The sequence below is a fragment of the Euleptes europaea genome, chromosome 9 (assembly GCF_029931775.1).
Source record: "Euleptes europaea isolate rEulEur1 chromosome 9, rEulEur1.hap1, whole genome shotgun sequence".
Lineage (NCBI taxonomy): Eukaryota > Metazoa > Chordata > Lepidosauria > Squamata > Sphaerodactylidae > Euleptes > Euleptes europaea.
Genome location: NC_079320.1, coordinates 62800957 through 62824000, shown reverse-complemented (window position 1 = coordinate 62824000; position 23044 = coordinate 62800957). Strand labels below are relative to the sequence as shown.

The 23044-nt window shown below is 44.0% G+C and overlaps 1 protein-coding gene across 1 annotated transcript; it reads right to left on the bottom strand.

Moving 5' to 3' along the window:
* Nucleotides 1-732: 732 nt before the first annotated feature.
* On the bottom strand, nucleotides 733-23043 carry ASAH1 (N-acylsphingosine amidohydrolase 1). The gene is made up of 14 exons (XM_056855072.1): nucleotides 22978-23043; nucleotides 15935-15981; nucleotides 14836-14926; nucleotides 13031-13117; nucleotides 11906-11984; nucleotides 10197-10271; nucleotides 10040-10085; nucleotides 9137-9281; nucleotides 6954-7008; nucleotides 5897-5978; nucleotides 4119-4250; nucleotides 3626-3749; nucleotides 2552-2608; nucleotides 733-871 (listed from the first exon to the last, which is right to left on the bottom strand). The coding sequence occupies exons 1-14, from the start codon at nucleotides 23041-23043 to the stop codon at nucleotides 782-784; spliced, it is 1176 nt and encodes a 391-aa protein (XP_056711050.1). The 3' UTR covers nucleotides 733-781.
* Between the last annotated feature and the right edge of the window lies 1 nt (nucleotide 23044).

The window sequence follows — 23044 nt, the reverse complement described above, 5'->3', positions numbered from 1 at the left end:
AGGAAGAGTTGGTTTTTATATGCCGACTTTCTCTACCACTTAAGGAGGAATGAAACAGGCTTACAATCACCTTCCCTTCCCCACCCCACAACAGACACCCTGTGAGGTAGGTGGGACTGAGAGTGTGTGACTAGCCTAAGGTCACCCAGCTGGCTTCATGTGTAGGAGTGGGGAAGCAAATCCAGTTCACCAGATTAGCCTCTGACGCTCATGTGGAGGAGTGGGGAATCAAACCCGGTTCTCCAGATCAGACTCCACTGCTCTTAACCATTGCACCACGCTGGCATTACACCATGCTGGAGAGAGAATAGCAGGAACAGAAGTGTAATCGGAAGGTCTAGGAGAATGGTCAGACTTCCTTAGCCACTGTCAAGGCTGCCTGCTTAATTTCTCCTCCGGTCTTAAAAACAAACCCTGCACCTGAATGAGTTTGTACAATACCCCTTCCAACCCGTCCTCTAAAAATCCTAACAGTTTCCTGAAAACTGACCAGCTGCAGTAGCAGAAGGAGGAACCCAAAGGCAATTGTTTCATTCACAGAAAGCAGACACTTGAAAATAAGAGTGGCAGGACATTTGAGTGCCAGTTTGCTGAGCTGTAAGCAATTAAAGAAGCAGGATGTTCCACTCTTAAGACATGTTCTACCAGGCGGAGGAGCCCAAGGGCTACAGTGGATCAACATTGTGTGGGAGACTCTGCAGGCTAAGGAGGTTCTTGGCAGAAGTATAGTTGCAATCCTGCCCACCCTGGAGAGCATTCATTCCTCTGGCACGCTCAGTCCTCACCAGGGACTGCAAGGATCTGGACAGTTCCTCAAATAACTCTCTATGTGACCATCAGAAACATCCATCAATGTTGTAGCAACGGTCAACTAATAGGGAGACGAGGGGGGGGGGAAACACAGTATGAGTTAAGTGTTAGCAACTCCCCCCCAGGTTATTTCAAAACTGTCAATACAGTAAAACACTAATTACTTCTCTGAAGAAACACAAGTAATCACAAATGTCATGACTTAGCAAAGCCGCACGTAAAACTTGAGCACAATGCTCAGGAAACATAGTGCTAGTAAATTTAGGAAAATCCGGAGTAGCGATCCACATCCTGGCACCTGGGATCACCACGATGCCCACTTAGGCATTTGTTGGTGCCCGTCGGATTCTTGGGAATATAAAGGGTCTTGAATAGAACAGAGGGAACAAAGGGGGCTTTAGGTCACTCTCTGCCAGCTGACTGACTAGCAGAGTGCTGAGCTCATACCAGGCAAGCACATCGCAGCCCTGCATCCTTGTCTTGGCCAGAAACAAAGAGTTCCTTATGTATGTGGGCTTGGGAAATGCTCCCTGTGACTGTGCAGAGAAGCAAACCCTTCCCTTTCTCTAGAAGCTAAAGCCAGGAGTCTCCCAGAGGCACAGAGTATCTGGCACAATGCACACCCTTGCCCCGCAACAAGCAATGGAGGTTGTTCTCTCCCTTCCTTCTATTGAGGTCCCGTAGCAGACACACGCTGGCTGTAAAGCATGAATAAAAGGAGGGCTTGCAGGGGGAAACATGGGATTATCCAGGCTGCCAATCTGTACATTCAGCAGAATCCGCCAATGCAGCTTAAGAAGAATTTGTTTTTATATGCCGACTTTCTCTACCACTTAAGGAAGAATCAAACCAGCTTACAATCACCTTCCCTTCCCCTCCCCCCAACAGACACCCTGTGAGGTAGGTGAGGCTGAGAGAGCTCTAAGAGAGCTGTGACTAGCCCAAGGTCACCCAGCTGGCTTCATGTGTAGGAGTGGGGAAACAAATCCAGTTCACCAGATTAGCCTGTGCCACTTATGTGGAAGAGTGGGGAATCAAACTCAGTTTTCCAGATCAAAGTCCACCGCTCCAAACCAGCGCTCTTAACCACTACACTATGCTGACTAGGACTATCAAAAATGGCTCTAAAAGTGACTCTTTTCGTGTTTTGCAAGCTTAACTTGCATTGTCCCACTTCTGGATGCATACATGTGTGTTGCCAAAAGAATGCAGCCTCTTTAAAAACTCCTGGCATTAAAAAATGCTAGTTTTCTACATACAGGGAGCTTTTTCATGGGGCATCAGTAAAACATTTTTTTTAGCATGCGTAAACTAAAGTGGTGTGGTATAGTTAAGAACAGCAGAACGTAACTGTATTCAACTAAATGTATTAACTGAGATTTGAGAGTCTCCCAGTTTTAAAGCGCCAGGAGATACATGCGGTTCTTTACAACAGGAGAAGCAGTATTCTGCTGGGTGCCAAGTTTCGAAAAGTTGAGAACAATCCTCCCCCTCCCCACCTGGTAGGAGTGCAGATAACCTTTTGATATTTTTAGTACATCTCCTGGATTTAGAGCGTGAGAACAGTTGCCTCTGATGGCCGCTGCAATTTTGTGAGTCAAGCAGGAGCTAAAACCACTAAGTTATCAGATCACTGTAGGTAGTTAAAGCCAAAATGTTTCACTAATTACTGGGGAAAGTTCAAATCAGGCTTTTCAGGTGGTACAAAATGTCAAACAATGTACAAGTGGGAAAATATTACCTTATTAAGGACAGGCTTTGTGGAGAGAACATTGAACAAAGCTGGCAGTGAGACGTTCTGGAGGGGGGAAACAGAAGAACGTAGACTGAAATTAGCTTGGGACTGCAACAAAAAAATTGCAATTTCTGTACTACCCTTGCACTTGAACAGAATTCTAACCCACCTAATTTTCTTATATACCAACAGCGCAGTGGCTACTTGACTGAAGTCCCTGGCTCAAATTGTCTCTCTACCATGAACTTGCTAGGTGGCTTTAGAAAACTATCATATCATACTTGCCACATAGCGGCCATACTACTAAGAAAACAAAACAGAGTAACTCTGAACACTTGGGAAGGTGTAGTATTCTTATTAAAACAAGAGCCCCTCAGATATCTTGTATGACTGGAGTTTCCCATACAAAGTTATACCAGAGAGGAGATGAATTTATGCTTCCACAAAATGACCAAACAGAAGGCTGGCCAGCCAGCGTTACAGATTTGTTCTACCTATGGGAGATAGCAGAAGTGCTGACTTCGGTATCATGGTTCTTTGGCTACCAGAAAGCCTTTGTGAGGGATCTTAACTTCTGTCCTGAGGAGCAGACACATCTTGAATCTTGGAAACTAATAAGCTTGCGGGGCAACCCTAAACTGAGTTAGTTACACCCTTCCAAGTCTATTGGAGTCAATCGGATGAAAAAGGATTAACTACTTAGGGTTGTTTTGTTAGAAAACTAATGATGATGAAGAAGAGTTGGTTTTTATATGCTGACTTTCTCCAATACTTAAGGAAGAATCGAACCGGCTTACAATCACCTTCCCTTCCCCTCCCCACAACAGGCACCCTGTGAGGTAGGTGAGGCTGAGAGAGCTCTGAGAGAACCGTGACTAGCCCAAGGTCACCCAGCTGGCTTCGTGTGGAAGAGGTGGGGAAACCAACCCGGTTCACCAGATTAGTGTCTGCCGCTCATGTGGAGAATCAAACCTGGTTCTCCAGATTAGAGTCCACCGCTCCAAACCACCGCTCTTAACCACTACACCACGCTGGCTGATGGAATCTAAAAGCGACTGTTTTCATGTTATGCAAATCTACCTGTTGCATTGTTAGGTTCATACACTTCATTGCGGGAGTTCTCCGATCATCCACAACCAATGGAACCTTCCAGCGGTCATAATTGGTTTCCAGCACATACCAGGTACCTTTCTTTGCATTCAGCCTTGAAAAAAGGATAAATAAATCTTTTATCATCCATTTTCCATCAAGGAAAACAAAGTTAAAAAAATACAACAAATGTATTACCAACAGAACTCAACTACCTAAGATATCCACCACAGATGTAACATTAGAAGAGTACTCAGTGGTATTAACAGACAAGAGTCGTTTTCAATATAATTTTTTTTTGTGAAAGAGAGAAACTGAACAGAGACATAAAAGTAGAGAGAACGTACCCCAAAACCTTTAATTAATAATGCTGCCTGGTATGAGGCTGAACATCAGTTTGTTCTAGCAATCCGGATGATACACAAGCACACCCGTCACGTGGGCGGTGAGATACAGCTTTAATATCAATAAAAAACATACTTACTCCCAAACGTCTAGGGCAGCAGTTCGGGAACGTGTAATCACACTTCCCTGTCCAGACCTGTTTCCTGCCAATATGAAATAAGCCGGAGCCAGCAGCCTCGTGTTGGTGAGCCTGTCCTTTGCCTCTTCGTAGCTGCAGGCAACAGAAACAACGACATGAACCAGCCACATACAATACGCAGAACGTGAAGCCCAGCTCTTCAATACTCAGTGCCCAGCAACCACCATCTAGTTTGGAAATTGTCTACATGGCCCAGTGCACGAGAGCAAATATTTGAAGATCCTGGGCCAGAGAAAATGAAGAAATGAGAGGAAATGTCATCTCATTATTTCCAGGAACAGCTGAACTCAGGCGAGGAGAAGGTGACTAGCTCCTTCGTTGATGAATGCATCAAGGAAGACAGATAGACCACAGGAGACCCTCTGAAAGCCTCAGGGGACTCCCAAATGATAGCTTCCTTTGGCACTACCTATTACATCAATTCACCACCGACCTACATCCATTCACATTCAAGATAAAAGGCTGCTATAGCATCCAGGCTGGGAGCTCTCCTGGCTGTTTCCTGTTTGCAACCTTTCAGCTGGGGGGCGGACGATAACGTCTCCCTGTTTTTGCCTTTCCCCCACCCATTCCCATCCCAGGAATAATACTATCTGCCTGATCCCAAGGCTCTCACAACCCAGAGAAGCTGCAGTATCAAGGAGCTGGGACAGATCAGAGGAGCATGCGTATTATGTTAGGTGCCGTGGAACACAGGCTGCTGCAGTCGTCGTTTGTGGATTTCCTAGAGGCACCTGCTTGGCCGCTGTGTGAACAGACTGCAGGACTTGATGGGCCTTGGTCTGATTCAGCAGGGCCTTTCTTATGTTCTTATGATGGAGATGGTATGGCATGAACCAAAAGACATACAGCTCGGCAGACTCACAGCCAAGCCTTGGTTGGTCAGAATGTATTTTTCACTTTGCTCCAAATGTGTCAAAATGTTAAAGTTAAGTAGCTCAAGGACTGGCTGGAATTGAAGTATTTTGCCCATTAATGCAAGGCTTAATCTTTTAAATACACCCCGTTTCTTTGGTCTGTGAAGGGTCCCTTAAGGAAAGCTACAATCTCTCGATTTTTTTCAGAGAGGCATTGTAAAAGCATTACGAAACTGAATGATCAGGGGATTAGAGCAACTGCCCTATGAGGAGCAGTTAAAACAGCTTAGGGCTGTTTAGCTTGGAAAGAAGGCGGTTAAGGGAGACATGATAGAAGCCTATTAAATTATGTATGGTATGGAGAGAGTGGACAGGGAGAAACTTTTCTCCCTCATAATACTAGAACAAGGGGTCATCTGCTGAAGCTGGAGGGTAAGAGATTCAAACCAAATAAAAGGAAGTCTTTCTTCACACAACACATAGTTAAACTGTGAAACTCCCTACCCCAGGATGTGGTGATGGCTGCCAACTTGGAAGGCTTTAAGAGGGGAGTGGACATGTTCATGGAGGAGAGGGCTATCCATGGCTATTAGTCAAAATGAATACTAGTCATAATGCATACCTACTCCCTCTAGTATCACAGGAGCATGCCTATTATATTAGATGCTGGGTAACATAGGCAGGATGCTGTTTTTTTGTTTGTGGGCTTCCTAGTTTGTGGCCACTGTGTGAACAGACTGCTCGACTTGATGGACCTTGGTTTGATCCAGCATGGCCTTTCTTATGTTCTTATGTAAAGTTATTTGCAACAGTGGCACTGCCCTATTTGTAGATAAAGCACTTCAGAAATGCAAGTGTTACCTTGTACTGTTTTCCAGGACACTTCTAGTAAGGAAGCTCATCCACCAACCATCTCTCTTGCCAAAGATCCACTCAAAGACTCCTGTAAGCAACACAAGTCAGAAGAGCTTTAATACCACATGACCTCTTTACAGTACATTCCTATTCATGTTTACTTAGAAGTACATGCTACTGGGCTGGATGCTGTCTAACTTTTCTGCTGCTGGAAAGGGTGTGTGATTTTCACTGGACCCCCACTCCACCGCAGACTTCCTGCATGCTTCATGAATCAGAATCGGATAACCTTTATTGGCATAATATTGATGGTCACAAGGTCAGAGATAACCAGGTAGTACATACCTAGATTAAAATTAAGTTTGAATCTCAACCTTAACAGCTTCTGCCAAAAACTCTGCCCCCTTCACCGTAACATCAGTTGAAATGTCGTTCAGCAAGAACTGACATGTGGTTGTTCTGTAAGAGGCCATCCGTTTGCTGATTAAGGGTAATATAAATTTTTTACGGGGTTCGTCATGTAAACAATCTAAGATAATGTGTTGTAAGGAGTCTGGCTGGCCTGTTCCGCATGGACATACCCTCTTGTTGAAGGGAGTCTTAGTAAATCTCCTGTATAAAACCTTAGATGCATGCTTCATGCTTCTGGGGACTCACTGGAACAGCAGCATGGGAGGGGGGGGGAGTAAGGAAGACATGCTCGGTTGATGGAAATCCTCCTGTCAGCAGTAATTTTCTACAGGATCTAAGCCACAGTATTCAATGGGGCTTACTATTAGGTTTATGTGTGCAGAACTGCAGCCTTAGGCACACAGCCCTTGTCAAGTTTACCAAGTAGGGAAACTGACATTTGTTTTCAGATAAATATCCTCAGGTGTGGTTCCTGTTATATTACACGGCTTCTTAGTGCCACACACATCACGCAACACAGTGCGATTTCTTCAGTCTGTGCGCATCTCTTGTGTAACGGATGGTTTGAGGCTAAAACGCTAATGCAAGTCATTTACCCATTTAAGCTTATGCCTGATACTCTGTTCTTTCATGGGTAAAACCATTTACTCACCAATGTAACCTCCATCAATACTGAAACGTTCATTCATGGTTAGAGTAAAAATGCCCTAAAAACGTAAAATTAAATATAAGTTATACTTGAAGCAAAGATACTGGTATCCAACAATTGGCATCTGTTTTCTAAGTCTGTATCATCTTGTATGGGACTATTTGTGTAAGAAATTCTTCAAATGACTGAACAGTGGAGATCCTTTATAATTCATATACACACTGAGGCCTCACCTACTGATTCTGACAGAGAAACCAAAACTGTTGGGCTACTTTCCGATCAGCTAGATCGCTGACATTTCATTAATGTGGAGACAAAGACCTCAGAATCTCTAGGAAAATCTGAAAAAAAAACAGGACATTTCTAACCTCTTCTTCAAAATGGAGGAACTCAAAGTACAGGCTGTCAAGAAGTTGAGGTCTCTCAATTTCTTGGATTGTATGATTTCTTTTGGTTCAGGCCTAGAGGCCTATGAATTCTGTGTTATTGAGATTTTAGACCAGCAAAATAAGTTTCCTTTTGAAAACTGCTTTTGTGGAGAGAACAAGATAGGCAACCAGCTGCTTCTCGTTAAACCTTTCCCCTTTTTGGAATGCAAGGCCATGCATTGCCATAGTAACTAATCGGTCAGCCATCATGACGATGTCCAGGTGCAGGTAGTCCTACAAGCTTCCTCACCTGAACACCAATTAAAGAGTCAGCATTTCTGACCAAGCGATTAATTGCCAGCTAATTGCTTTCATTTTCTCAATTGGCTTCTATGAGCTCATCCCTTTGAGAAAACGGATATAAGGACAGACCAGTCCTGAGCAAATCATGCACGCTTTGGGGTACAGCAGGAGAGCTGTGCTGGCGGCATCACAACCCATTTGATTTTGGCCCTTGAGGGGCAAACTCTGGTCAAGCTGACCTGTTTGGAGAAACCTTTGGATGACCTTTTGAAACTCTTGAATGCTGGAAGCATCTTTGGAACTTGGTAACTATAAATCTGATGCAAGAAACCTTTGCCAATCCTTTTGAACCAAAAAGGCTTTTGAATGTATTAGTTAGCTATGCTAAATGGTTTTTTTATTTTATTGCCTATCACTTCATGAAACCTCTTTTCTTTCCTATAAACCAGCATAAATCTTATAAATAAATTGTTAGCCTTTAAATGGATTGTGTCTTTTGATTTTGGGATTCCAAGCCTAAATTCTAAGTGCCTTGTGAGTGTAAAACCACTTACCAAAAACCTCAGACAGTTTTGGGAAGTGTGAACAGTCCTGGCTAGGTCTCAGCCTGGCAGGAAAAGTGTCACACTGAATTTGAAGCTTGGCAGGGGTTACTCTGGACCCCGTGCCTGGAGGCTTAACTTTTGGTCCAGAGTTGGTGACAGCTACTGATTAAACTGGCGGTGGAGACCCGGAGTTTAATGTTTTGTCTTTTTGGGAAACTTTTGACCAAACCAAAGCAGCCCAACTGGTGGAGGCTGGTTGGAGCTCTTTGACACAGGCTAGAATCCTTAAAGTACTGCCACTATAACAAAAAAGCTGAAAGGAAAGTTGAAATTTGGGAAACACATAGATGAAGGCATACCAACTGCAAGAAACATCAGAATAATCTAAACTTTTTGCACTTAGCAATCAAAACTGGTGCATGAAATTCACTTCCTAACAGTCCCACATTCCAGAACAATGGAAGCCAAGATGCCAAGGGATGAATTTTGGGCTGTGGGAACTCTCGTGCCTCCTCAGCATTTCTGGTTGTGGCAAGAAAATGTAAGTTTGCTTGCAGAATATAAGCTTTGTGTACGGTTTACACATTCCTTCCTTCTGGACTAAGTCTCGACACCAGAAACTGTAGGCCCAGTGGGCATGGGACAACATCCTTATCTCTTAGCATACAGTATGTAGCAAGAGTAGCATCTTCAGCAACAGTCTTTTGAAAAACACTGTGTTTATTGCATTTTATTCCACCCTTCCTCCAAGGAGCTCAGTGTAACATCAATATTTTTATCACTCCATCCAATTCTGTCCTCACAACCGCCCTGTGAGGTAGATTAGACAGAAAGATAACAACCATCCCTAAGTTGCTTGGAAATACTAGGTTTGTATTTTAAGTCTGCTTTGTAAGGTATGGCATTATGTGCCTTTGGGAGACATTTTAAGCAAAACAATTCCCAGTCTTGCATAAAACAGAGTTCTTACTGGTTTGACTCCAGATACCATTCCCACGTAGCCTGCCAAGTTTGAAGACCGAAAGACTGTCTTATTGTTCCTCTGAAAGTCCAGTGATACCACCAATGGTTTCAACTTCTGTGTTACAATCCAAGTACTATTTTTAATATCCCACCTGCAAAGACATATTACCTTAAGTATTCATTACCTTAAGTATTTTACTTAAACCTGCTGAAAGATGGGGCTACTCTACAGAAGTGGAGACATGGACCACTTGCCAGGCGTCTGAAACATTTTCATTCATACGCACAAAAAATTAAAATCTGGGTTTTGCGTACTTAGAAAACAAGAACACACAAATAAAAAGAAGAGTTGGTTTTTACATGCTGACTTTCTCTACCACTTAAGAATCAAACCAGCCTACAATCACCTTCCCTTCCCCACAACAGACACCCTGTGAGGTAGGTGGGGCTGAGAGGGTGAGTAGCCCAAGGTCACCCAGCTGGCTTCATGTGTAGGACTGGGGAAACAAATCCAGTTCACCAGATTAGCCTCCGAGGAGTGGGGAAATCAAACCCGGTTCGCCAGATCAGAGTCCACCGCTCCAGAACACCACTCTTAACCACTACTCCATGTTGGCGCCTTACTCCATACTCAACAAAATTCTACAACAAGAAAATCTGACTCTTGTGAGCTGTATACAGCACACCAGTTTATCCTAGTCGTAGGGAGACAGGGGTGGATGGGCTCTTTAGCTCATTTGGAGTCCCCAGTTGTCCCTTGCCCTGTACGGCCATTGACAGCCACAAGCGAGCGGAGCCCCATGGCCCCAGAAGTGAGCCTACACTTGTTGCCATCTTTACCATTTTAACATCCCAGTCCCCTCCTGTGAGGAGAATCAAGACACACCGCAAGGAGAATCAAGAGACATACCCAAGGAAGAGCCCAAAATCAAGATTCCTGGCATGATACAGCTTTCCTGGTTTAGAAGCAAAGGTGGGGGAGAGACAAAAAGATTGTATAGATCAATGATAAAAATATCTTAACAGTAAAGCATTAAAAAAAGTAGCAGTGGCTAAGCAATCCTTACCTGTGTCGTCTTCTGCTATTATTGAAGTGCACACAGTGAAGATTTCATAGAAGACATTAAATATAACTATGTCACCTGAATGAAAAAAGGTAAAGAGACCTCTAAATGAAAAAAAAAAGGTCACTGTTTTCAGTGACTATTTAACACAAAACTTTATACATAGTAGGAGGGGGGGAAAACAGAGGGTGGTACACATCTTCAGAACATTATTTGGCAGTTTCACTGGGGTCACTCCAAACTAAACGTGCACAGAATACCTGCAGGCAGAACACCAGAAGGACACTACTGGACCTTACACAGAAGGACTCAAACTAAGACTCTTGAGTTCCTCTTTAATCCCCAAGAAGTCTATTCAGGGGATCACGGGACCCACATACACAAAAGCCACGTGGGATGCAAAGTAAGCAAAGTAATTGGGCGAGGTGAGCTAAGAAGCTGGCTGGATCTAACTCACTGTTTTGTCAGCTGTGTTCAGTGGTCAACCAAAGATATTATAATTGGTGAGAACATTCGTAAGATGTTAAAACATATCACTGTACACAATGTGAAAACGGTAAAACGTAACATAGATCTTTGACTTGGCAATGAAGCATATCATGTTGTGGGGAGGGGAAGGTTATTGTAACCCATTTTGATTCTTCCTTAAGTGGTAGAGAAAGTCGGCATATAAAAACCAACTCTTCTTCGTCATCAGTCTCCATGACTTCCTTCCTAAGCATAACGACCTGGACAGCAAATCTGAGTATTCTCAATATAGTACCATCAAAAAGTAGACACTTAATCAAATCACAGGTCCTGCCCTGAGTTCACAACTTCCTTCATTGGCAAATCAAAGTTTGATTATTGTGCTGACCTGAGACCAATGTCTTCAGTTCTAGCCATACGTACAAAAACATGGCTCTAGTGATACCTTCTATCAATTCTTTAAAAAGTCATACCTTTTAAACAGAGCTCTAGTGGTACCCTTCTAAACACTGACTGACATGGGTTGAAACCTTAGGGTCGTAAGCACCATACGAAAAAAAGATGCTTTTAGCTCAATTACATATTCTGTAGCCCCAAAAGATGTTTTGACAGCAGGATATAGAACAGAAACATTTGGGCCTAATATGTTCCATGCCTTCTTGAGCAATAATAAGCATACAGCCTCTCTTGAGATTCCTTCTAACTTGGCTAGTTGCTCATATTAATAAACACCACAGGATCTAATCCAAACTCTTAAGGAGGCCATATAGATACCGATTAGCTATGATTAATAACAGAGCTTACACACCCTGATTCTTCCTAACAAATAATGGAAAAACTATTTAATTGGTTTATAGTGCGGTTAAATAGGCAATTGGCATGAAACCAAACATCATCCCCCAAGGCAGGCAATGTAAAGATGGAATTCTTAACAAAGCTCTCTGAAGTTTATTCTCAGCAAAGTTTCCTTATCAGTTCAATTAACTCCCTAGATATTGGCTCTAGATTAAAAAAATAATACTAATTTCCTTATTGTTTATCTAGATTTATATAAAAACAGATATCTAGTTCCTTTTTAATTCTGATCTTAGTGACACATTGTTCAGGGCCAAATTGGCCATATGAACAGTATCATTAAAGAAAAGAATGGATCTCATTTAGAACTGGGCAGTATATATTACTGGGCAGCAATACATTTTCAGTGCAATGTCAAAGCCAGGTGCTGTCATAGCAAAACGTATTACCTAACGGAGCGCCACATGCATCAGCGATGCCTTTGATCTCATCAGCGAAAGGATAAGGAAGAGTAGACCCTAACCAAGCCTAAAAGAAGAACATATGTTTTAACAATTAAGATTTTAACAGGTTAAATGACTTTCTAATCTGAATTTTTCTAATCTGAATTAATCTGAAGTCTAATTCCTTCTAGTACTGATGATTTTAGGAACAGTCAGCAAAACATATTACAGGAACTTGAGGCCATTTAAGATGTTACCCGTGAGGCCAAGTTACTTTAGGTTTGCCAGTGAACCTACAGTCGTGAGGAGGTGCAGACAAGCATGGCTACCCAATGACTGCTTATATATGACACAAGCATCTGCACACAGAATGTACGTCTAAAATACACAGGGCTCTTACTAGCTTTTCCAGGGCTGCAAGAGGGTAGAAGGGCAATCCTGCCTAAGTCCCCTGCAGTCTGGGTCCCATAATCTCCCCAGCACAGCCTTTTTGAAGGTCAAAAAGAAACCCTTCTTCCCTTGGTACCGGTGGAAAAACTGATAGGATATAGTCTGCAAAGTGTCTAGGGGCCTTCAGAGGCCTATTGCAGAAGTCAGACGTTTGGAGGATAATTTGAAAGATGTGGTAAAATGCCTCAAGAAAAGCTTTTATCTAGAACACACCTCTTGACAAAAGCCTTGCGGCATTTTACAGAAGCTAAAGCTATGGAATATGGTCACGGGAGATTCTTCAAAGCCCCGTCCCCTCTCTACAGCTTGTTTAAATAACTGAACCTGTATCATGTGGAACCGCAGAAGGCAAGAAAACAACAACCAAGGACCTGGAACCCTGAGGAAGAGGCCAATTACATAGGTCCCCTTTGGCTTGCGTCTGAAAAGGTTTCTTGATGACAGACCAAAGGTTTAAACTTCCACCCCCCTGACACAGCCAGTCAATATAAGATTACTCTGTGCTGTACAGCTATATATTTTAACAGAGTTCGTCAACAGGAGGCCCGCAGAAGGGGAAAAGTCACTTTTAAATTCAAGACTGAATCCAAGAGCTTGCTAGGAGAAAAGCAGGCCATACATGTTTCAAATAAATAAGCTCCACTTTCTCGCAAGTTTCAGACACTTGGGAAAAGTACTCACCAATTTTGATTCCAACAACTGTATCATTTTGCTACTTGGGAACACCACGGTCATTATCTTTTTGATATGCTCAATTAAGATGTTCAGCTACAGGGTTTAAAAAAGGGCAAAGATTACTATTTTGCGGGCAGCGAAACGCAAGAAACAGAAACACATAAATCCTGCACATGGCCCATAAGGAAGTTAAGAAGAAGAAGAGTTGGTTTTTATATGCCGACTTTCTCTGCCACTTAAGGAAGAATCAAACCGGCTTACAATCACTTTCCCTTCCCCTCCCCACAACAGACAGCCTGTGAGGTAGGTGGGGCTGAGAGAGAATGACTTGCCCAAGTTCACCCAGCTGGCTTCGTGTGTAGGAGCGGGGAAACAAATCCAGTTCACTAGATTAGCCTCTGCCACTCATGTGGAGGAGTGGGGGATCAAACCCGGTTCTCCAGATCAGACTCCATGGCTCCAAACCACCGTTCTTAACCACTACACCACGCTGGCTCTCCCTCTCAGCCCTCTTAATTAATGAGAGTGCATACAATGTAAGAAGTTGGATCCAAACATTCCCCTCCCACCAACCTGGGTGAGAAGAGAACAATTTATATGGATTTCCCTTAGGGTTGCCAGGCCCCTCTTCACCACTGGTGGGAAGTTTTTGGGGCGGAGCCTGAAGGGCAGGGTTTGGGGAGGGGAGGGACTTCAATGCCCTAGAGTCCAATTGCCAAAGCGGCCATTTTCTCCAGGTGAACTGATCTCTTTTGGCTAAAGATCAGTTGTAATAGCAGGAGATCTCCAGCTAGTACTTGGAGGTTGGCAAGCCTAATTCCCCTTCAGCTGCATTCTTTGGTGTCCCTGAGCCTCAGGTGCAGATTTGCCAGGGATACCAGCGGGGGGTGGGGGTGTTGCAGGGCAAAGGGAAAAGACCCAAAGATCCACTCCATTTAATAAGACAGTGAATCAGCAGGGCTCTGATCACAGTTTTCTGATTCTGAGCCACTAATCTCCATCTAAAAACTCCTTCGGCAAGAGCAGAGAGGATTCAGTCAAGGTAACCTCTTTCGGCTCCAGCTGTCTGATGGGCTCAGCTTTCAATGCTGCAGCCTTTACAGGCTTGGCAGGTAGCAACAAGCAACCTCAAGGAAAACCAGATACCCTGACTTTGGTGTATCTGAAGCAGGCCTCTTTCGGGGTTAAGCCACAACTAGAAACACAACTAGAGGGAACTGGAAGCGATTATCTCCTTTCAATTTGCGCAAAAGACCCATGTCCACACCCTACTGAAGCCTTCACAAACCCAGAAACTTATTTTCAGTTTAATAGCTCAACCCTAAGGACATTTACTTTAATGAAAGTTTGGCTTCACCCATGGAACGCTCATTCCTCTAAGTTCTGGCTACTCAGCCTCCAAAGTAGTTAACCAAGTAATGAGGCCTTAAAAAGGAAAAAAAGATGCAAGTTGAACATAGACCATTTATGCACGGGAGGTTTTGCTTTGAATTTGCCATTCTCTAAATGCACATTTCCCCAATCCACATTCTCAAAACTCAAAAATAAGCCCCCATGCAGAGTTTTGAGAATTCGGATGGGGAACATGTGTGTCTAGAGAGTGGCAAATCCAAGGCAAACCCTCCCATGCATAAATGGCCATAGTTTTCTATTACAGAATTTTCAGTTTGTATTCCCAGTTTGTATTCCCAGTTCCCCAGAAAGACACATGCCTGGCATCAATTATTATGTCTGTGCCAGCACCAATTATTTTGCTTTTCTTTACAAACACGACACAAGACCCTCTCCTCCCAGCCCCTGAAATTCAATACCTCGTCTTTCTTGTCACGTGCCACCTGGGCCCATCTTTCATGAGGTGGCAAGTCAAGATTGATGAAGTAATTCGGAATGCTGCCTTTGACCCTGTAAAAGGCAAATTCCACAAAATTTATGCAATATCCTTCATATGTGAATCACTCACTGTATTTCAACCGTTTCCCCTTAGAGTTCCCCACCCAGCAGGTAAAGATAAAAGGTAGTCCCCTGTGCAAGCACTGGGTCACTCCTGACCCATGGGGTGACGTCACATCCCGACGTTTACTAGGCAGACTTTGTTTACGGGGTGGTTTGCCAGGGCCTTCCCCAGTCGTCTTCCCTTTACCCCCAGCAAGCTGGGTACTCATTTTACGGACCTTGGAAGGATGAAAGGCTGAGTCAACCTTGACCGGCTACCTGAAACCGACCTCCGTCGGGATCGAACTCAGGTTGTGAGCAGAGCTTTTGACTGCAGTACTGCAGCTTACCACTCTGCGCCACGGGGCTCCCCACCTTGTACTCCACAATTTTTACAAGCACTTTTTTACATTCTTTCAATTACAGTTATGCCATACGACTTTCATAGCAAAAGCATCTTTGTTATACTTCTGTAGGGGGCAGTTTTTCCTGTTGTTCCCTGGGAGGGGCCAAGAAGTGTCTCAAACGAGACAATATTTTGGTGGCAGCTTGACCAACAATAAGCAAGCAGAATACATCTGGGGTTTTTAAATCTATAATAAAATGCTTCTGCTGATGCAATTCACAACGTTCACCTTATTTGCAGCAACATCCATAGGGTTGCCAACCTTCAGGTAGTAGCTGGAGATCTTCTGCTATTACAACTGATCTCCAGCCAATAAGAGATTAGTTCACCTGGAGAAAATGGCCACTTTGCAACTGGGCTCTATGGCACTGAAGTCCCTCCCCTCCCCAAACTCCATCCTCCTCAGGCTCCACCCCAAAAACCTCCCGCCGGTGGGGAAGAGGGGCCTGGCAACCCTAAACATTCCAATGCTGACTCAGTGCAACCTGCTCATATCTGACTAAGCCAGGGGGAACAAAGGATTGTCCTTGCATCTGCTACACTATTGGCTGTAATTGGTTAAAACTACTTACCTTGGTCCTGTTGGAGGATACAGCTGATTTTGGCAATCTTCGCCATACTGAAAAAGACAAGACAAATCCCTTTTTCAGAACAAACTCTTCTGCATTTGTTGCATGCAATACTCCTTCAGTGTATTTAAAGCCTTTGCAGATTTAGCATACAGAAAAATTAACATTGAGGCTGCTTCTACTCTACATACTTACCCAACAGCAAACCCAATGAAGTTCAGTCGGGTTTACTTCCAAATATGGATGCAGAAGATCAGGCCATGAGACCTTAAAAGTATGGCAAGACCTCTCCACTTGTATATACTTCTCATATTGGGCTTAAGTATTATTAGGTGCCTGAAGTATGCTTAGAGACCAATTACCTTTGTACATTATGTTACACTCCTATCCACTCAATGCGAAGGACTTTCAAGATTCAGCCATGAAGCTCCTTCCCACTGCCATGAAAGCACGGACTTGCATATCATTTAACGTGTAAGTTCACAGAAAGGGTTTTTTAAAAGCAAGAATGTATTTTAATGCAGAAATTACCTTTCTAAAATTGTAATTTCCCCCCAAATAGGCAAGGTAAGCACTTGCCCTGACCTGGATAGTCCCAGGCTAGCCTGATCTCATCAGATCTCAGAAGCTAAGCAGGGTCAGCTGTGGTTAGAATTTGGATGGGCAACCTCCAAGGAATACCAGAGTCATGATGTGGAGGCAGGCAACGGCAAACCACCTTCAAACGTCTCTTGCCTTGAAAACCCTACAGGGTAGCCATAAATCAGCTGTGACTTGACAGCACAGAAAAAGAATAAGCACTTCCTATCTAGATTATGGCTTTCAATAATGAACAGAGTTTGATCACAGGAATTCCATGCTCAGATATGCATAAATGCCCTCCCATGATAAGTATAAGTAATCATAGGCACACGACTAGTCAAAACAAATGACATGAATATGGGTCATATCACTGTGGATAGTCACTACACCCAGTAGTCTTGTGCAATGATATGAAACACTGGAAGGCTTGGCAACAGTTCACAGAAGAAGTTCCTAAACTGTGCTCCAAAAAGCACTTGGTGCTTCGCGAAACATCTCCTAGTGCTCCATGAAGAGATGGGAAAGAAAAATGCTACTGGCATTCGGTTAAGTACATAGGTGCTAGGTGAAAATTAGTGCTCTGTGATGAATTTCTCTCCTGAAAAGTGCTCCAATACTCAAAAAGTTTGGGAAACTCTGGTTTACATTAACCATTACATGAACTGGCACTCTCCAAATTAACCTATGAAAGCATAGTTGCATTTTCTCAAACCAGCCTGGGGATTTTATTCCTGTTTAGTTTATCTTCGAAAGGTTTCTTGAATCTCCTGGTGCAAGAAACATTACAGAGACAATAAGCCATTACAGTAAGCCTAACATGATTTCTACCTTCTACAAGCAGTTCCACCATGGACGGCTACAATATCATTGGGCCTTCAGTGGAGTATTATTTGAGTAGGCCAAAATCGTAGAGATCACTTGCTCAGCATGTGAAATATACTCAATTCAAGCTTGATGCCACCTACAGAGGAGACAGGTAGGGCAGCAAAGGAGATAAAGGTGCGCACAGACCCGTATTGGCCAACTCCAGCCTGACTCGAGGATAAACAAGAAGCTTTATCTGTATTTAAATAAAAGGATGAGCTAGAATGAAATCTAGTTGGCCTTGTCTTGCTTGTGAGTGTTATGTCTGACAATAATCCAGCCTTTTCTTGAAACTCTAAAAGATATTCAATTACAGAACACTTCAAACCAGGACTAAAGGTATTCCTACATTGCAAAGTCATAGGCCCTTAAGAATGTTATTCCATCAGTCTTCTTGATCTGAGCGGGCGGCTCTAACCCAAGCTGGATGGGCATAAGATGCCACTCTTTTAGGCTCAGTGCATGGGTCCCCAACATGATACAGCTGCCAACACTTTTCCTGGTGCCCAGCAGGGTTTCTGACTGACAGAGCAGATTTTTTAAAAGAAGGTTGCTTCAACAGAAGCTGCCACCAAAGCACAAGGATCTTCAGTGTGTGACTAAAGGTAAGCTGCGTGTAGGTAAGAAAATATTATTAAACAACGCAATCATTTAAAAAGAGCATTCTGTTAAGCAGAACTTCTGCCTGAAACACTGAAGAGTGCCTATCAGAGATATGCATCACCTCCCATTTTGTGGCTGGCTCCACCTCTAGTGGTAGCCATTTGGAGGCTGGCTACACCAACCACCCTATGTCACAATTCCAAAGGGGTTCACAGGTTCAAAAGGGTTGGGGACCCCGGCTTAGTTTGCTGGTCACCTGCTCACCTGTGTTGAAGACCAGTTACTACACACCTAAGTGATGAACAGCATCTACCTCTTGTGGGGGGTGGTGTCGCTTGCTTGTTCCCCCTTTTCTAGAAAAGGATGGAACTAGTATCAAACTTTGTTTCAGCTCTGTCCATGCAGAGCATATGTATAGTTAGGCTGATGTTGCAGACCAACATATAGAACAATTCAAAAGAAGAGAATTAGAGATCACCTCATAATACCAGGACAGCATTGCAGATTAAGCGAGTCCACCAAGTGACCTTTTGCAAGGGTCTACTACTTAATCAATGACAGAGCCGGGGTCCCCAACCCTTCTGAACCTGTGGGCCCCTTTGGAATTGTGACTCCTCCTTTCTCAGCATTTCAAAATATCTGCAATAATTTAAATGGTTAATTAAACAATCTTTACCTTTCACTCATTTTATTAGGCAAATATTTAATGTAATTGACTTTCTGCAATATATATAAAAATATAAATGACTGCTTAACCTTCTTGTGGGCCTACGTAAATGGCTCATATGGGGGAAGACAGGGAAATAATGATTTTTTAATGGTAAATAAGAGTCCAGGGACCTCGCTATCAATTGTGCACACCTCCGTAGTTAAGCAGAGGAATGACTAATTTAAAGTTCTGGAGAGAACCACTGTCTATATTTTTAAGAAGTACATACTACAAGCAAGATATATGACTCATTGGAAGGGAACAGCCTCTGCAGGATCAGTGGCAATCAAAGTGTAAGGCGGGACACGAGCATACTTTGAGTGGCCTTCTTATTACTAACCAGAACCACATCTGAACATCTATAGTGCCTGGAAAAAGAGATTCCAAGATAGACTTAGGAACACAGTAACTGCTGTGCTCAGTACTTTAGGCAAATTCTTCATACAAGCAAAACGAGTGCTCTGCTCGGTCAGGATGCTGCGCAAGCAGATGTGGGAGCCCTGAGAAATAGCTCCAAGACAGCTTGAATTTAACAATGACACAGGGCTCCCAAGGAAAGGCAGGGGAAGGGAATATGGAAAACACCTTTCACTGTAAGCTCAGCATTTTTGCTACTGCTAAGTTTCCATGGGATAAGGAAGAAACAAGCCTCTGTATGACAAACAATTCTGGTTTGTTTCTTGAGGAATAATGGCTGTAACTAAACTATAGCTTAAACTCATTTCAGCTGCAATCCGAAGAATACTTTCCAGAAAGCCCCACTAACTGAAGTCAGACTCGCTTCCCAATAGATCTGCTCCCTTACAGCCCAGTCCTAAACAGAATAAAACCCTCCTAAGTCTTCTGAAGTCACTGGGCTCAGAAGGGTGTAACTCTGCTTAGGGTTGCACTCATCAAAAGCAATCCTATGTTGGTCGATTCAATGGGCTTACTCTCAGGCAAGTGTTCTGAGGACCGGACTAGTAGTCATCTAGCAAGCACCGGTGCTCTGGATCTCTCGTTTAAAGGCAAAAGGTCAAAAGGCAAGGAGGAGTAAAGAAGAAGTCAGTTTGAACTTCTCCCATCAATTCGTGGAAAAGGCAAACTGAAGATATTTTTGCACGTGCAACTGTGTACTTCTTAAGCAAATGACAGGATGTACGTGACCTTTTAGTCTTCAGTGTCACTTTAGAATGCTATTAATGCAAAACAGTAAGGAAGTCACATTTAAACCACATTCTGGTTAACATGGCTCTTATTCAGCATCCTGACACAAAGAACACTCCCAGTTTTAAAGTTGCACATGGAAGAGCCTCAGAGCTTTCAGAGTTCTAGACCTTTGCAATTCGTGCCTCTATCATATGTGGCAGTATGTATGGAGGTAACGGACAAGCCACACAGCTGATTTTGGATAAGTCATATATACCCATGACACTGTCTTACACTGATCAGACCATTGGTCAATAAAGTCAGTGCCATCTACTCAGACTGGCAGCGGCCCTCCAAGGTTTCAGGCAGAAGTCTTTCATATCACCTACAACCTGATCCTTTCAGATGGAGATGCCAGGGATTGAACCCGGACCTTCTGCCTGCCCAGCAGCATGTGACCATCTCAACCGAGTGCACCTCTGCAAGACCTTACAAAGTAGACTGAATGCACAGTAGGAGAAAAATGTAACTTCACAATTAATAACAGCAGGAAAAAACCTCAGTGCTACTGCTTGATTTCTAAAACATGGGACACCAGAGCTTGGATCTGCACCCAAGTTCATGACTGCCATCATGGATGCCTTCATTCCTCATCCTATATATGTGTCAGTTGTGGTGACAGGGTGGTAAAGAAAAATGCTTTGCATACACTTAAAGGCTCTCCCTTTAGGACTACTTTGCACATTCTGTGTCTAAGCCCCCAAACCTTGAATAAGCTCTGGGCTTCCGTCCTCCAAAGACCTTATGTGGCTCAAAGGGCACTGAATAAACCAATCACACAACCACTACACTGGCTAGGGGAAAGGGGAAAAACAGGGAAAAAACCCACTTCTCTAAAAATAGTCATATGATCTGGACAATAGTAAAAAAATAGTCATATGATCTGGAAAGGATCACGTTGTAGGTGGTCTGCAGACAAGCAGGCCGGCCAACTGTAATGCAGAGAAATTTCTGAAGGCGTTGCTATTCCTTCCCCAGCCCGCCCCAGTCAGTGTTTTCTGTTCTTGCTTGTAGAATAAAGGGTTTAAGCTTTCACAGCCGGACATAAGAAAGGCTCACAGCAGTTTTCATAACAAACAGTGTTAAGACCGCATAGGCAAAGCTTCCCTCCTCCCTGAAACAGTGCAGGTCCATAGGACTAACAGGCCCACAAAACCCTTAAACGCCATTCTTTGTTGTTTTCACCTTCAGGACAGTTGAATTGTTTTTGCTCCCAATTCAAGGCCTTTTTATGAATGATTTCAGAATTCACCATGGAGCCAATACATTCAGTATTATTTAAAGATCCCCAAAAGGGTCCCCCCACCTATGCGCTTGTGGCTTTATAAGTGTGCATTTCTCAAAAAGGACCCTAAAGTATTCCCCAAGACGTAACTATAACCTCTTTAGCAGCAACTTGCTCTGTACATTTACCTCATTTATACCCCACTTTTCTCCCCAGTGGGGACTCAAAGTGGCTAACAACATCCCCACCCCTCTGCCATTTTATGCTCACAACAACCTTGTGAGATAGCTCAGGCTGAGCCCGTGCGACTGGCCAAAGGGCACCCAGAAAGATTCAATGGCATAGTGGGGATTTGCGCCTGGGACTCCCAGGTCCTAATCGGACACCTGAAACCCTACACCAAGCTGGTTCTTTTTTCTGCTATGGCGAGAACGTAGAGAACGGTCCATTCTTTCCGCTCCGCCCTCCTCTTTCACCACGGGATTATCAAATGGGACCTTTGCCGGAGCCACCTCCTGTTCCTAAACTCCACTCTAAGAACAAACGGCTGCCTTGAGCGTCAAAATACACACCAGGAAGTCAAGGCCAGCTCTCTGGCAGGGCGATCCAAGCGATCGCTGGGGACAGCTCAACTATGAGGGTTCTTACTGACTGCAGGGCAGGGCTCACTCCTGGCAACTGGCATCACCTCCTGGGTCTCCGCTGCTGTCAGCTGGCCCAAAACTGAGTCCTGGTGGTGTTGCTGCAGGGCTTGGTTCAGTTTGGGGCTACAAAATGCCTCGCAGGAAATCTGACGGATTTCTTCCCCCCAATGGAATAAAAAATCAGGCCAAGGCCGATGGCGTGAAATCAGGTAAAAGATACCTTATTTACTTAGTTAAAATTCCCAAAATTTCCACTGTGTTTCGCCAAGAGGCTTTTTCAGGGGAATCTGTTAAGTCTTGCAGCGATTCTCCAAAAAAGAGTATAAGACCTGCCTGTCCACTTTCAGCCACAAGCTATCAAAAGGAAACAACATCTGAGTTATGCCCCCAAACTCAGGACTCAAGTTTATGCCATAGAACTAGAATAGCTCAGGATAGCTCATACCCTGCCAGAGGTTTTGTTACAGTGCATTCCGAAGGAGAGTTACTCCAGTCTAAGCCCATTCATTTCAATGGGCTTAGACTGGAGTCACTCTCCTTAGGAAGATAATTCACAGTGGGCAGCCGTGTTAGTCTGTCTGCAGTAGTAGAAAAGAGCAAGAGTCCAGTAGCACCTTAAAGACTAACAAAAATATTTTCTGGCAGGGTATGAGCTTTCATGAGCCAGAAAATATTTTTCTTAGTCTTTAAGACGCTACTGGACTCTTGCTCTGTCCTCCTTAGGAATGCACTGTTAAGTCTTTAAGGTGCTACTGGACTCTTGCTCTGTCCTCCTTAGGAATGCACCGTTAAGTCTTGAAGGTGCTACTGGACTCTTGCTCTGTCCTCCTTAGGAATGCATTGTTAAGTCTTTAAGGTGCTACTGGACTCTTGCTCTGTCCTCCTTAGGAATGCACCATTACGTTTTTAACGTGCTACTGGACTCTTGCTCTGTCCTCCTTAGGAATGCACCGTTAAGTCTTTACAGTGCTACTGGACTCTTGCTCTGTCCTCCTTAGGAATGCACCGTTAAGCCTTTACGGTGCTCCTGGACTCTTGCTCTTCTCCCCGGCTAGCGACCCACCAACCCGGCTACCCACCGCGATCTACCCTCAGGAGAAGCCAGCAGGCCGACGCGAGCCCTGCCAGCTCCCCGCCTAGGAGCCCTCGCGCCGGCGCCGCGGAGCACGGCACGGCTCCGGAAGCAGCACGCGACCGACCGACCAACCAACGCAACGCGGCCGCGACTCACCGGGTCTTTGGCCAGCACGGCCAGCCAAGCAACGGCCAGAGCCACCAACACCGCGCCCGGCCGCATC

Bases quoted from the DNA above. Each gene is read 5' to 3' on its own strand.
- ASAH1 (XM_056855072.1), bottom strand. From the start codon at position 23,043: ATGCGGCCGGGCGCGGTGTTGGTGGCTCTGGCCGTTGCTTGGCTGGCC. The intron at 13,118-14,835 runs GTATTGAATTTC...TAAACCCTGTAG, and splicing joins CACGTGACAAGAAAGACGAG to CTGAACATCTTAATTGAGCA. The intron at 11,985-13,030 runs GTGAGTACTTTT...TTCTTCTTTTAG, and splicing joins AGTTGTTGGAATCAAAATTG to GCTTGGTTAGGGTCTACTCT.